Here is a 16,190-nt window from a genome sequence, read left to right as displayed (position 1 = left end):
ACATTAGAATAAAAGCTGTGTTAACATTCATGTTGTCTGAAACTTAACGCAGTAAAACTTTTAGCAATCGGTGATAAAATAAAAACCAAAATAGACTGAAACAAGTGGAAAATTCATGAAGGTCTGATGATGCAATGTTTCCAGCCAATATAAGTATACTTTAACAACTTGTTCTTTACTGTAATCCAATTGTTAACATACTGAAACAATTTTGGGGCAGCTCATAAGATTGATCGTATTCATTAGTATTTTTTCTGACAGATACTCAGGACGTTACATTTACTTCTCAGCTGGAAACTATATGCAAGTCTGCCAGATATGGCAAACTGTGAGTGTTTGGGGAGGGGGAGGCTATAAAGCTGTTAAATTGCCTACGGTTCTGATACAGCACAGAACATCTGGTCTGGAGAGCTTGAGGAAACACCATTAAATAGGCAGAAAAGAAAAAAATCTTTGTGCTAAGAAACAGTCCAGGTTTTGTATGCTTCTGTCAGAGGTATAAAAAAAACTTGGCAATTCGTGTCATGATTGGTCAGTCACGTACAGAGCCAGACACGCTAGCAATCGGGGTTTGTTAGACATCTGGTCGAGTTCCACCAGCCCCTCTGACGAGGGAGGGGAGATGAAGGAATAAAAATGAAGCAGCTACTCCAGCATTCCAAAACGTACACATCAGGGCTCTGATAGCAAGAAAAATAAACAGAAAGAAGGAAACCCTGTCTAGACTTAGCTGCTGCTGAGGCTGCCGTAGACACAGGGTTGGTATTTACTTGAAAAGGCCTGCCAGGCTACTCTTACAGGCAAAAGACAGAATACAAAAATAGTAGTAATAATATTAAGAGGGGAAAAGAATAATAAAGGAAACCTCATACTAACCGTAAATGAGAACTACAGACTCCTCAATTGCGTGCTGGTAACTGAACTGGGAGTCCAGGAGGGCACGGGTGACAAAAGAGCCATAGTATGTGGACTGGTACCAGCCAACATGAAGATGATCAATGTTTACGTGGCGAAGGCTCCGCATCATTTCCATCTGGTATTGAACTGGATTAAATAAAAATTATGTTTAGAAAGTAAACTTACACAATTTGTACTATTTCTAGAGAGCATTTAATATTCAATGACTAAATTGTACTACTTCTTTTCATTGGTTTTTCCTTTCATTCACTGCATAGAAGTGTGCTCCTGCACTAACTAGACTATCTGCAGGAAAATACAGGGCTTCCTCAGAAAGTAAGACTAGCCTAAGCAAGCAGACTTTCTTTTTTCAGCTGGACTTAATTGCTAAAGCGATCAACAAACTGTTACGTCTCATTTGCAGTGCGTATTACTTGCTCATTCATAAAAAATCGCAGATACCAGGTCTCATTAACCAGTAGTAATTTACCATTTTATAACAAAATAAATAGTGATTTAAATCACGGTACTGCTAGGAATTAGATAATATTCCTTTAGATCCAAAAATCATCTAACGCAAATACAAAATAGGAAAGAACTTTGTGTGCTCTTCACAGTTTAGAACTACATTTTCAGTACTGCAGTTTGAGGCACCCGCTATAGTTGTCAGACAAATTTAATTGCATTTATCTTCGACTTTTTAACAGCGTTTCTTTCATATATATGTATATGTTTATATATATATGCAATATATATAAAGATAGAGAGATAAGTATTATACATAACATACATACAGAGCGTGTTATCTTAGCAGAGAAAGGTTGATTTTTTGATTTGTATTTTTTTAAACCCACAGCTGTAATGTTTTATTGTGTCCATGAACAAATTCTATTTCTACCAAACGCCTCATTCAGACAGATTACCATGATGGAAGAGCAATGCTTAATGTTTAAGAAATGTTTAACACGCTCCTATCGAGCAGATCCACACACCTTATCGCCTATCAGACCTTCTAGACAGACACTGCCTGCTGACTGTATATGAGGGGGCTGATTTCTGTGTGCAAGTGCTCACAGCCAAACGATAGGCAATCAGATGCAACAGCACTACATGATCCTTCAGTTTTATCTGCTGCTCCAAATTCACAAAAACAACTCCATCCTATGCACTTATTTCTGCGTTGTATTTTTTTTTTCTTTCCCATGGGCTCTCCTTGCGCAGATGAAAATATGACATTCATTATAAAAGAAAGCCACATAAATTAATTAGAGAATAGAACGTGCTAAGTGTTCAGAACCCACTTTATATCATTTCCAGAATAAAAAACAATTACATCCTTTTAAGATATGAGGAGACATTTCTCAAGAACGGACACATTTTCCAACTTATCACACACAAAGCACAAACTAAATTCTGCAGTCTGCTAACCCTTTTAAATTACATGTCTTAAGCAATCTACATACGTTTGTATAAGCACTTGCAGACTTCTTCCATCAGCATACGTTGGTGCCTGCATTCTATTTCATGATGCCTTGGTATAAATGACTTACAATTTGCGTTTCACCCAGGACACCAACAATAACCTAGCACCCCACAGCTAACACAGCAAAACCATCCAGGTTCAGTCTGAAACGCCACACGCACCTATGCAGAAAGGCCCGCGCCACGGGGCTGCCACTGCACCGCGGCACATCTAAAGGTGTCACTGCTTCCCAGGACAGCCAGCTAACTGGAACCGATCTAACAGCTCCTTTACAGTCGCTACCAACACCTTTCCCCTCGCCAGACTGAAATAAAATAAACGTTAATCCCCTTTTCATTGCATAAGTTCCAGAAATACAGGACAGCTTCAGGAATCCTCCTTACTCAGCAGCCCCCGCTGTTCAGCAGGTAGCGTCTCAAGACATTTCCCACTTTTCTAACAAAAACAAAGTCAAGATCTAGCTTGTCAGAAAAGCACAGTCCTTACATTTAAAGGTTTGGTCGGCTTTTTTCCTTTTCTCCTACTTTTTACAATTAAAACATACAGATCACAATTCTTTTCCAAAATTGCAAGGCGGCTGCTATGACCACAATTTTAAATAGAAAAAGCGTACGATACATTCAATAAATGTGGAAAATGTAGATAGAATGGGCTATTTTGGTTTAATGGAAGTTTTTTAAAAAAAACTTGCGCAGAAAGCAAGTAAGACTTGCTTTTGACATGACTTGCAAAGACATGAAATTACGGTTAAATCCTCTCTAGCTAGATGAAGTCATGAAAAAGAAAAAACAGAGATTTTCAAAAGCAGTTGAAGGAGAGGAAATATTTTTTTAAAATGAAAATAGAGGAGGATTTTTAGACTGTTGATCTACAGTGCTAATTGCAGTGCTGATTTTCTTCAAATCGAAGACGTAGTCAAAGTTGAAGCGGCCATGAAGCGATAGAAAAAAAGTATTTTCTACACAGATTCCTTTGAAATCATACGGTAAAACCCATTCCAGTATTTTCTCCTTTAAGAGATTTTAAGGAGATGTTAAAGATAGGGAACACCCAAGGAAAACACCCAGATCTTGTAAATCTGAATAAAGGTATGTTATGCTCTTACAAGTGTAAGTGCAACCCAAAAATTATGTTGGAGGACTTCTTGTCTTAAACACAGCATCATGTAACTGAATGTGAGAGACATCACGTAGAAGAAAGGCCTCACTGAAAAGCATCCAGATTTCAAGTCAGCAGTTCCTCCTCTCATGACTGTTAGCAGTTAGATGATAATGAAGGCAATAGCGGAAAAATCTCAAAGAACCAATAAAGCATCAATAGCTAACATCTCTGCCTTGGGAAAACAACTGCAGAAATTAAAACATGATGCAGTTCCCACCAGAGAGAAATGGAAACTCTTTTAACCAAACATACATGTTTTATAACGTGTATTAGCAGCTAGATAGCTCCAAGAGCTGCCAACTTGCACAAATGTGTAACAGTCCCTAAGTTGCTTTTGCTGATATCATTACTGCCATTTCTTCACATCTTTTGCCCACTCTACAAAGCATCATGTATTTAACTAGAAGTCAAGTACAAACTAGGGAAGAGCTTTCTTCTATCCAGTCCTCACTCTGCTATGACTTGGGGAAGTCAAGCACTTTGACAAGAAGTTCACTGTTTCAAACCATAACGTTTGGAAATGTGGGTGCCCTCCAAGTCTAAGAATGCCCGGAGCTTAAATGAGCAAGGAAAAGGGCCAAGCATTGGTCAAGTCAGACCAGAATGCAACGAAGTTTGCATTTTTAAGCAAATTATTTGCTCAGAAGCTTCCTTACGATGAGGTAAGCTATCAGACATGTCTGCACTTCATGCTTTTTGCATTAAAAATGCACCCACTGCACCTCTACCTCCTAAACACTTGGCAGGAATGGATTTTTTGAACAGACGACCTTTTTCACTGTCGTTGAAATACATATTTCCTCCAAAATTACAGTTAGTTTTTCACTTGCTTGCAAAGAAATTAAACGGGGAAGCAGGAAGGAAGAAAATAAAATAAGGCAGCTAGTAAGCATTATAATTAATTTAAAGCAAAAAAAAAAAGAAAGCAAAACTGTCCAGTATGGGTGCTTTGCTTGAATCTGAGTGATACTTGTCTGTACAAACAAAATCCTGAAAATTAACTGAAAATAGAAACATAAAAGAGTATTGCAGTTATTCAGTGGATATTCCATGATTTAAACTAAATTTTAACAAAATTATCATAAAAGAATAAAGGAAATACTCAAATAACATCAACATTTGCTTCTTTTCCAAAAATCAACAACACTAGAAACTATCTAACATTTTACACACGTATCCTCAAGGTCAACAACAAGGAAATAACATACACAAATTCATATAATAGATCAGATACAATACCAAGAACTGAACACTGACGTGGTGACCCATTTAACATTAGGGACAACTCAGCCAGAGTTGGCAAATTCACATTCTGCTTGAAATAACAGCTTATTTCCCAAACTCTTCTGAAACAAGTGTTCCTGTAACAGCCTCATACATGATGCAAGTCTATTCAACACTCCAAAATGATATTATTTTCTCTATAAACAATTCATTAAAATCCAGCCCTTATGAGGTCACATACCAATGTACATGTTGCCAAAAGTCAGTTCTGAAATAGTTACTGTCAGATGAGATGTATGTCAAGCTGGCCACACTCACGCTACTGGTAATTGTTACAATGTGAAATACTGATAAAAGATGACCCAGAACCAACACATCTGATGGTACCTTAGATGTGTAGGGTCTCAGTTTCCAAAACACTCTTTAAAGTTTCTACATGTTAAGAAGTCTGCTTTGAAGAGTGGCAACGGACATGTCTCTGAAGTGGAAGAACTCGGGACCAATGCTGTGGGCTGGTCTGCCATCCTTGCTCATCCACTGCTCTTCACAGCGTGGCACTACCAAAGAAACCAGCAACCACTAACATCTGCATAAGCCTGCATTTCACAATGAAGTGTCTGCCTTGCCTTGCATTCAGCAAATTGGTCCTTCAACTACAAACTTGAGAAGAAATTATATGCGTCTCTTCGTGAGAGCACATCAAACAATTTCAAGAGCAATTTAGAGGCAGCTCACCCCCAGGACTCCCCCAAGGACTGCCCAGACCACCTGAGGATGAATATTATTTTCTTGCTGGACTTTGGACAATCAGAAGACAGAAACTAAAGCCTATCAAAAGCCACAGTAACCAGCTCCTGCTCTAACACATATCTGGATTTAACTGACAACACAGACATAGCCAATTTTAGTTATTCTGGTCAAATTATATTGAAAACCAGCCAAAACATCCTTTTTACAGCACCACTACTAACGTGCAATATTTTTAGGGCAATTAATTGGTATCTTTTGAAGTGGTACTCTGTGGCAGCAAGCATACTAAACAAGTGCTATACTCTACATGGTACTTTTTAGCAGCACAAAAAAATTCTGTTTTTTCCTATACATATTAAACTTTGCCAAACCACATGTATGCATCACACAGTATCTTCAATGACTAAAACAAGCTAGCAGATGCTAGTTCAAGGAACTAGTATATGCATTTGAAAAGAAGGAAAATTGATTTATTTAATGTAATTAAGCTCAGAGAATTATGGAGACAACAGATTATTTTTTTCCTTCCACACATACAAACCCAATTAATTGCCTAAAAAACTATGAATCATAAAGACTGCATCTATTGATAACACAAATTTTGAAAACGCAAGCATAATTACCACCACAACCAACTTATTCTTGTTAAAAATATGAAGGATGGGCAAGGAGAACCAAGAAAACAGTTAATTCTAGTGATAGCAGTATATTACTGCAGCCTTTAGATACCACTGAAACATATTTTAAGCTTAAGACTGCAACACGTGTGCATGTATTTGCAGATTTTTATCTATATCCAACTTCCAACTTCTCCCAAGACAAACGCACGAGTAACTCAACAATTCACCTATTCAGGGTGAAAAAAATTAAAAGTAAATATTGCCTTCCTCAATAATATTCATTTCCTCCTCTGAAATATCAAATCGGTTGCAAAACAGTACTCCATTTTATGAATTTTTGCTACAGTGGGCTGAAAGCACCTGATCTCCTCTAAACTTGGAAGCTAAGCAGACCAGGACCTGTGAATATCTGTTTGGGAAAAAATCACCTGAGAACAGGCAAAAGTCCAGGAGTCATAGTCAATCAAAAGACCACAAAAACAAAAATGAGTCAAAAGGCTGAATTCAACTTCATTTTATTTGCCATAATCCAGGATGAAAAAAAGTGGGGGCAGAAAACGCATGTCCAAAATGGATTAAGTTTTTCTAAAGGAATTGCTACCTTTTAGTAAGTCAGCAACCCAGGTAGAAAAATTGCGTGCTATTATAACACGTGCTTTCCCAAGGCTGCTTTTTTTCTTTTTTTTTTCTTAGTAGAGATCATGGGACAAATTGAAATTAAAATCTGTAGCAATCATCTCCATTTGTGTTACTGATGCTCTGTAAATTGTCTTCTGAAAAGGTGATTATTACAGAAATGGAAGATTTGATAGTGTCTTAACACTTTCTGAAGCCAAAAGGCCTTCAACTTTATAAATAAGAAGGGGTGAAACAAAAAGGGAAAACTTTTTAATACTGCTACTGCTAATTGTGTAAGCTCAGCAAGCAGCTTTATCTTTAATGCCAGTTACAATCGGAATCATTAAGCTTGGAAAAGACCATTAAGGTGACGTAGTCCAACCACCATGCCCACTAAACCACATCCCCTCAGTGCCACATCTACCCCACGCACGGCGGTGTGCGTGACAGGGCAATGGGAAAGCAGCGAATGGAAGCACGCCACTTCCTGCACATGTGCTGGCACGCACCCAGCGCTCGCTGTCAGGAAACATGGAACTCCAGCCTCAGCATATAACCACCGAATAAGGAGGAAATCAAACTCATCAAGCTATCGAATCATTTCATTAGAACGTAAGTGAATACTCAAATAAGCCTCTGAAAAGCTAAGTAAATCTTACTGACCGCACAATTAACTGCAATTCAAGATAATGGAAATTCACGGTATTTTTGAACAAGTACATTGGAACCTCATGAGGAACCTTGAAGAAATGGGCAGGACTGTCAAGGTGACCTCCAAAATTGTCTCTTGAAGTGTGCAACAGTATTCTAAAGGATAAAAGCAACACAGTACTTCCCAAAATACTGCAACAATTGTCTTAAATTAGAAGAACAGTCTTTTAAAATCATTTTTAATGCTGAATGACACTCAAAACTAACATTTTGAAGTTAAAGATGAAATTAAGCAATGCAAATTCCACTGTTTTGTTGACAATGATCCCTAAGAAAGAACTGTCAAACAACAAATGCAATACATTTTAAAGGTTTTCTGCCATATAGCTGGAGTAGTTTTCTGGGCACATACATATGTAACAAGCAACGTCTTCACAATACTGTACAAACACTCATCACTTAATCTTCAATCTCTTTCTTCAAGGCTGATAAACATTCTCAGTATTTTAAGTATTAATAGTTTAGTACTAATATTTTTTGTACACTGGTAGAAGATGCATTTTAAACAAGATTAAAATCTTCATCAAGAAAAAAAGTTCCAATCAGCAACTACATTGTCATGAAAGCAGTAAATTATGGTAAGAACTGCCATCCGGACAGCCTGATTCTTGCTTTCCTTGTAAAAGGAAAATAAGATGGCATCTCATTTCCTAATAAAAATCAAACTCCTAATGAAAGCATTTTCTACCAGAAATGCATTCCCCATCAGCTTCAGCACCTTGAAGCCTTTAGATATACAATTTTAGTGCAGTGAAAATGATTCTAGGTGCTAAAATGCAAAATATGATTGAAAAGTATAAAAATATCTGTTAGATATTAGGTGGAAGTTTTTCACACAGAGGATGGTAATGCACTAGAACAGGTTGCCCAAGAGGTTGTGGATGCCCCCATCCCTGGAGGCATTCAATGCCAGGCTGGATGTGGCTCTGGGCAGCCTGGTCTAGACACTGGCGACCCTGCCTGTGGTAGGGGGTATTTGAAACTAGATGATATTTGAAGTCCTTTTCAACCCAGGCCATTCTATGATTCTATGAAAAGAAGCCAGCATGGTCAAAAACAAGTCTTGTTGTTGGGTACAGTAATCTGCTATTCAACTGATCACCTTCTTTAAAAAAAATTATACTTTTTTAAGAGACCAAATTCCCAAAATATTCTCTATCAGTCATTGATTTTTTCTTGTTTACTCATTACAAAATATTAGCAATGTACCTACCATAGTGCTAATGAGCTACAAAGAAAGTAAGAACACAGCAGGACAAGAAAGTATGGTGAGAATCTAATTCCTTCCCTGCATAACCAAACTGATTTAATGGATATGATCCAATACATACTTATGAAACTCTCTTTTACAAAAATGCTCTCAGTTCTTACTAATTTATTATATATTTATATATTTAATATATTCATTAAAATACTGGAAATGTTTGAAGATTAATGAATTACATAGTCATTTCCTTTAAAAAAACAACAACAAATTTTCACATCCAAAAATTTGAGAGGAGAATCAGAACAATGTAGTGGAAACAACTTAGCAATTTGCTGCATTTTGAAAATCCATAGTGTTACACAATACGCATCACAAGCAAGTCTCATTTTGTTAAGAACTTTTCAGTAAGAAAATTGATTGTGACTTCACCTAAGAGATTTGGAGGCTTTCAAATCCCTCCACTTCTCTTTGTAAAGAAAAAAGATTCTGTGTTCTTGTAGAATTTGTTATTTTGTTTAACTTGTATCATTTTGAACCATTTTTTGCATTGCAAAAGCATGGCAAGAGAGAAGGGGCATCTCCAGCAGCTTGCTTACAGCCAAAACACCCTTCTCATTTTACCAGATACAATGAAGCAAGTGGTTTTCTGATGGCTTGGTATTAAATATCCACACATCTTGTTTTGAAGAATCCCTCACACTGTTTTCAAGCTCGCAAAATGCGGTCCAAACACTGAAGCAGACATCACACTCACAAAATAATTTTCATGGGTTGTCCTTACAGTAAATCACAGCTTACCAAAAGAAAATTCATTGCTACAGACTGTTTCTTCAGTTGGAAATTACACAAGCTATTTGTTTTCCACGACCGCCATCAGCCCATAATGCAGGGATAACACTGTTAAAACATTTGGCAGGGAGGATAAGTCAAGAAAAGTTCTAATTTCTGGCAAAGCATAGGAAGAATGTGGTTGCTACCCCCCTAAGCACATGTCTTTTGAATCAAAATTACACAAGTATCTAGCTTTCAAATGTGTTAAGCACACTTGGAAGAAAAGACAAGCTGCCTCAGGCTTACAGCGTCTTCCACTGGGAGCCCATTGGCACAGCACAGGAACCCACCGGGTGCCAGGCCAGAAACAGTTAACAGGTATGGGAAGAAAGAAGAGACCCCACACAACCCCAAATTTCACATTCATTGTACAAAGCCTACTGGTTTTATACAGCCCAGGTGCTGTTAGTCACCAATTAAACAGTAGTAAAATGCTGCATTCATTTCTTTCTTTACAGTCAGCACTTAACTCTCACCCCTCATTTAAAGCAGTAACAGGGAACTCTGTGTAATACCTCAATAAACAGCGTCACAAGGATGTTTCGGTAGGTCTCTTACAACACTGACACCTCTTTGTAACACATCCCATACAGCATGTGGCCATTCAGTTGTCCGTGATGCAGAGGACTAAGATATCCCACACAGCTGTGAAAGCACTAGTTAAGGGTACCTTAGCTTGGATCCCAGCTGTCCTGCTGCGCTCATCTCTGTCAAGTCCTGAAGCCACGACCAGCATACCGGTCATCCACACACCATGAGCCGAACCCAAACAAGATACAAAAACACCTCTCCACTACGAGATGTGGGGCCACGCACTATTAGATAAAATTAATCAATCTCTTTCACTTGCCATCCCTGCCACAATGCTCTTCTTCAGCCTGTACACAGAAAGCTCTGAGATGGACTCAGAGCAGTTTCCCTGCTCGTTCACTGCTTGAGCTTCAGACCCAGTGACTACACAGAAGATAATGGGTAATTACCCATTGATAGCGGGTGATGTGGTTGAATGAATCTGAATTTTAAAGAGTTCTTTAAAACTAGGGGAAAAAAAATGCCAAACTTTACCATGCACAAGAACTCTTAACACGCATGTTTCTGAAAGGCTAATGGAACAACTCCTCCAGCTAAGTATTTCTATAAATGAAATGAAATTCTTGTGTTGCATATGTGGAGGCTGTGGATCCAGACTTAGCTGATGCCTAATGAGAGCCAGAACTGAAAGTATGAAATTACTGCCTTTTTTTTTTTTAATATACTAAAATATTCATAAGGGATACACATTACATTGGTATTTTATTGTAGCACACTGGTTATCGAGAGTTGTTCTCAATTCTCTCTTAAGATAGGTTTTAAGAGCAACACGAAGGAAATTGATTGTAGGTGGGCTGAAGAATGAAAGACTCTGATTAACATCTAGAGAGATTTGAAAAAATGAACATATTGGAGTATTGGAGAGTGTTCTAAGAATTGTGAAGGAATTTGCCTGGAAGTCTTCTAAGAAGCTCTGGATAGACCATAAGACATTTTCACATCTCATGAAATCTTCTACAATTTTAGTAAGCCTTGCCTGCCAACAGGCACAGCACAATGATTTTGGACGTTGTTGGCTGTACCAAAAAACAGCAGGTGAAATCAAGTTCTGACAGAGGCAATCCCTCTTGCCTGCAGAAATCAGCCTCCACAGATTGCCAAAGTCAAACAACATTATGTAAATGTCAACACAACAGGCAAAAGCATCAGCAGCAAAGCGGAGATAAAAAACACCACTTAATGACCATGGCTGCAGAAAAGCCTAAGTGATGAGTAATAGGACATTCCAACCAGAAAAATGTCATCCAAAACAGACAGCATCCAAATTTTTAAACACGTATCATCCCATACAGCTAACCACTAAGAAAACAACATGTTAAAGAATTTTGAAGCTAACCAATTGAAGAAGCCTATTTTGCTTCTTCAGGTGAAACTATGTTCTTATGTCAACTCCAACACTGATGTTTGAGAAACACATCACTGCCACCACAATAGCTATTCATTAGGCAGCACGTGCAACATTTAGCTAGTGAAACAGTCTTATTGCACTCAACATTTAAGAAGTTTATGTTATCAGGCATAACAGTGAAGATTTCTAAACAACTCCGATAGAATGTTTTAACACAGGATCAGCAAACCTATGGGTGCCCAGGAAAGCCAGCAGGCAGAGTCCTGAAAGGAACACTGACGCTTGAGAATGACCCCATTTTGATGCGAGAACAAGACAGCCAGATTTTTCCAGCTCCACAGTGCCGTTTTACAAGAACACACATGATTTAACACATAAAAACCACTGAAGTACTTAGGTAAGATTCTATGATTCTATAGCTAGCATTGTTTAGTCTTCAGAAGCTTTCCACACAGATGTGGAGAAAGTAAAACCCGGTATGACTAACTGACATTTCAACTGACCACAGCACATCCAGCCCAACCGTTCTGCTGCATTACCATTCCCCAAAACCACTAAGTTACCTCATATTTTTCTATCAGACTTCTAATTTTGTCTTGGACACTGAATAGTAAACTGTCACAGGTCCTGCTTTCTTCCCAAGGAAATTGGATTCCTCATCACCACTTGCTGCTTCACTGTTATCACTTGTGTGTATACACATGTGTACACACAAAGAGGAAGAAGGAGAGAATATACAAAAAACTGTACTTCAACATGGATTACTTATGCTATTCACTTTGGTTTAATATCACCATGGTCATATTTTATACATGTGGAAAAAGGGCATTGTAAAGCAAGTAATTTACTAAATACCTTATGCCTTGACTTAAATTAAAAACAAAAACATAACAAAAAATTAAGACATAAAAATGAATCTATTACTACACCTAGGTTCAACAGTAAGTAAAAGACCACTGCTCAGTAATAAACAAGACAGAAGCCTCGCTGCATGAGTTCATTTGCAGCATTACAAAGCTCACAGTTTCATAGCACTGCTCAGATAACAAACCAACAGTTAGGACATTTAGATCACGGTAACTCAGTATTACATGAGAACTCCATTTCCCAGCACAGTTTTGCAATATTTAGAAGGCTTAACACTGCAAGGTATGTGCTGAATGTCACTAACAGTGACATTACTCAGTGGAGGTTCCAACGTTCAGGCTAACACTAGCAGTACCCTATTGTCAGTGTGAAGCCTTCAATGCTCCCTCAAACAAACAATGAGTTCAGAATGTTACAGACCATGCAGAAAAGCTTCAAATGGTCTTTTCCATAGGGAAGTGAGAGGAACAATAAAAACAGGAGTGGCTGGATATTTGAGGTAAAAGGCAGTCATTCCTCTTCACAAGCAGCCTTGGGCATCTGACAACTTGAGACTATAGACTATATTCAGATGCAACAATTTCTTAATAAGTAAAAAAAAAAAAAAAAAAATCCTCAACATTTTAAGAATATTTAATGCATTTTATGCAGCAAGTAAAACTCCTGGATTTTAGATTGAACTATAAGACAGAGAGTTAGGATGAATTTCTCTCCTTTCTAGGGTTCGTAACATCATACAGCAGAATTCAGCAAACCAAAGCTAATACTTCAGCAACATAACACTTGCAACTTTTATATCTAAGTGTGCCTTGTTCTTTTAAAGTAGCCAAAAACTAGACTCACACCCTGTTTAAACAGGCAGAAAAAGTACTCTGTGCCAAGGAGGAAGTTATAAACTTAAAGTAGGTTTTGTGCACGGGAAACTCAAGTTGGGAAGTATTTAGGGCAGATCCACAACAACCAGTACTTTAACAAGTAAGACAAAAAGCACAGGGTAATTTCAGAACTAGGGGCAGGAGGTTGCAGTTCCGCTACTGATCAGCTGATGGGCTCATCAATGAGCACAGAATAAATCAATTCTTTCAAATCCTGCCTCTCTTCTGAAGACGTTAAGCTCTTGGGACAGCATTCACCATTTATTCTAAATGCAGCCAAAGGGCAAAACAGCCCAGTTTGAGGAAAAGATAAATCATTGCATCACCTAATGGTATCTATACTTTCCAGACTGCCAAATTGTCTTCGTAACTGGAGTATATTTACAAACCTAAATTATATTTCGATTTTTAAAAAGTATATCACGATTAGTATTGAGGGGAAGATCATGCCTGATCAATCTAGTGGCCTTCTATGATGGAGTGATGCATTGGTAGACAAAGGGAAGGCATCTCATGTCATCTACCTGTAGTTTTGCAAGGCCTTTGACACTGTCCCCACCACATCATTGTCTCTACATTGGAGAGATATGGATTTGAAGGGTAGAGTATCTGGTGGATAAGGAATTGATTGAAAGGTCACAGCCAGAGGGTTGTGGTCAATGGATGTATGCTCAGATGGAGACTGGTGACGTGCAATGTCTCCCAGGGTCCGTCTTGGGACTGGTACGCTTTAATATAGAATCACATAATGGCTTGAGTTGAAAGTGACCTCAAAAATCATCTAGTGCCAAAGGTCCTGCCACGGACAGGTTTGCCAACCACAAGATCAGACTGCCCAGGAACCCACCAAGATCAGCCTCGAATGCCTCCAGGGATGGGGCAACATCTTCACCAATGACATAGATGATGGGATCAAGTGGCCCATCAGCAAGTTGGCTGATGACACCAAGCTGAGTAGTATAGTTGATAGAGCAGAAGGCAGGGATACCATTCAAAGGGAACTTGCTAAACACAAAAGGCCTATGCAAAGTTCAACAAAGGAAAGTGCAAGGTTTTGCACTTGGGTCAGGGTAATCCCAGATATGAATACCGACTAGGAAAAAAACTCCTTGAGAGTAGCCCTGCAGAGAAGGACTTACAGGTCTTGGCAGATGAAAAACTTAACATGAGCCAGCAATGTGCGCTTGCAGCCCAGAATACGAAAAGTATCCTGGGCTGCATCAAAAGAGGGGTGGCCAGAAGGCAAAGGAGATGATTGTCCCTATCTACTCCACCTTCTTGAGGTGCCATCTGGAGTACTGCATCCAGGTCTGAGGCAACACAGGAAATACATGGGGCTCTTGGAGAGGTCCAGAGGAGAGCCACAAAGATGATCAGAGGGCTGGAGTACCTTTCCTGTGAAGACAGGCTGAAAGAGCAGGGCTTATTCAGTCTGGTGGAGAGAAGGCTGCGTGGAGACTTAATTACAACCTTCCAACATTTAAAGGGAGTTTATAAGCAAGAGGGAAATCAACATTTTACATGGGTCGGTAGTGGTAGGAAAAGGAAAAATGGTTTTAAAGTAAAAGAAGTAAGATTTATATTAGACACCAGGTGAAAATTGTTCACTGAGAGTGCTGAGGCACTGGAACAGGTTGCCCAGAGAAATTGTGAACAGCCCGTTCACAGAGGTGTTCAAGGTCAGGTTGGATGGGGCTCTGAGCAATCTGATCTGTTACTTGACCTAGCCACTGGCAACTCTGTCTACAGCAGGGGGGCTGGAACCTGATGATCTTTGAGGTCCCTCTCCCAATCCAAGCCATTCTATGATTCTGTGAATACAGATCAAACAGACTCTAAATAAAAGGTACCACAATAATGAGGACTGCAGAGCTGCTCAAAAAGAATCCGTGGAGTCTTCATTTTTGGAGATCATCAAGAGGACAAAACCCTGAATAACCACCCTACAGTTGACTGTGCTTTGAGCATAGAACTTGAAAGAAAGACTGCTGGACATCCCTTTCAATCTCAGCTATTCACTGAATCTGTGATTGGACCTTACTAAGTTTGAACCCTTTTAAGAGACAGAAGGGAAAAAATTAAATAAACAGAACACAAAATGCTAATCCAAGTCACAAAGAAGTGGCCAAGATCACAAAAGCTCAGTTACACACTACAGAAAAAATATGGCGATCCAAGTTTGGTTTGAGTAAAAGACATACTTTTACAAACAACCAACCATATTGTGAAAGTTCAAAGAGGATATTTTCTGTTTCAAAAGCAGTTATTTTCCTTATACGTTCAACTTTTTGTTAGTTATTGAAAACGTTAAAAGCAATTATGCAGAGCCCTATATAATTCTCAAAGGATTCAGACGAAACGCTTTTTCAAATGCAAGCATGACACTATTCACAATAGGTACAAAATCCCTGGTTAACAGCCACACACTATATTTATTTTACTCACCCTCAATGACTGTCAAAGATGTTAACAGAAACTGTTTCAAAAAAAATTAATATGGGTAAACCAGTCCAAAAATATTTTGTTTCGCAAACTGCATTTAGATTTGGGACTGCAGTTCAGTGCGGTGGGCAAACATGAAAATACAGAACTGTCAGAGGACAGAAAGGAAACAAAGACTGACTAACACTGAACTGCAATGTCAAGAGAACTTGAAAGGAGAGGCCTAGAGAATTCATTTTGTTCAACAGATAAGGGAAAAAGGCAGAAAGAAATATACTATAAAAAATGTTAAAGCATCTCAGTACACTGACCATGAGCTCCACTGTTTAAAATTGCATTTAAGTCAAGAAAATGGAGGGATATTGTTACAGCTATCAATGGCAATGGCAGTAAATTCCCTTGAAAAATAATATTACAGCCAGAATAAAATCTAGATAAACTGCTGAATATCCTTTCTCTGCAAAATATTACAAAGAAAGCTATTTTCTGAAGTAATTCACTGAAAAATGAACATTTACACATGTCACAGATATATACACATATCAGAAAGCAGCTCAGAATAAGG

General features: G+C 38.5%; 1 protein-coding gene across 1 annotated transcript in view; it reads right to left on the bottom strand.

The window, feature by feature from the left end:
• EIF3H (eukaryotic translation initiation factor 3 subunit H) overlaps positions 1-16,190 on the bottom strand; it is an 80,575-nt gene that overhangs the window by 15,456 nt on the left and 48,929 nt on the right. The window contains exon 3 of the mRNA XM_048940454.1: positions 877-1,044. Within this exon, the coding sequence (XP_048796411.1) occupies positions 877-1,044 (168 nt within the window). The remainder of the gene's footprint in view (positions 1-876; positions 1,045-16,190) is intronic.

The sequence above is a fragment of the Lagopus muta genome, chromosome 3 (assembly GCF_023343835.1).
Source record: "Lagopus muta isolate bLagMut1 chromosome 3, bLagMut1 primary, whole genome shotgun sequence".
In the NCBI taxonomy this organism is placed as follows: domain Eukaryota; kingdom Metazoa; phylum Chordata; class Aves; order Galliformes; family Phasianidae; genus Lagopus; species Lagopus muta.
The sequence above is the reverse complement of the archived record's forward strand: the minus strand, read 5'-3'. Positions and strand labels throughout refer to the sequence as shown.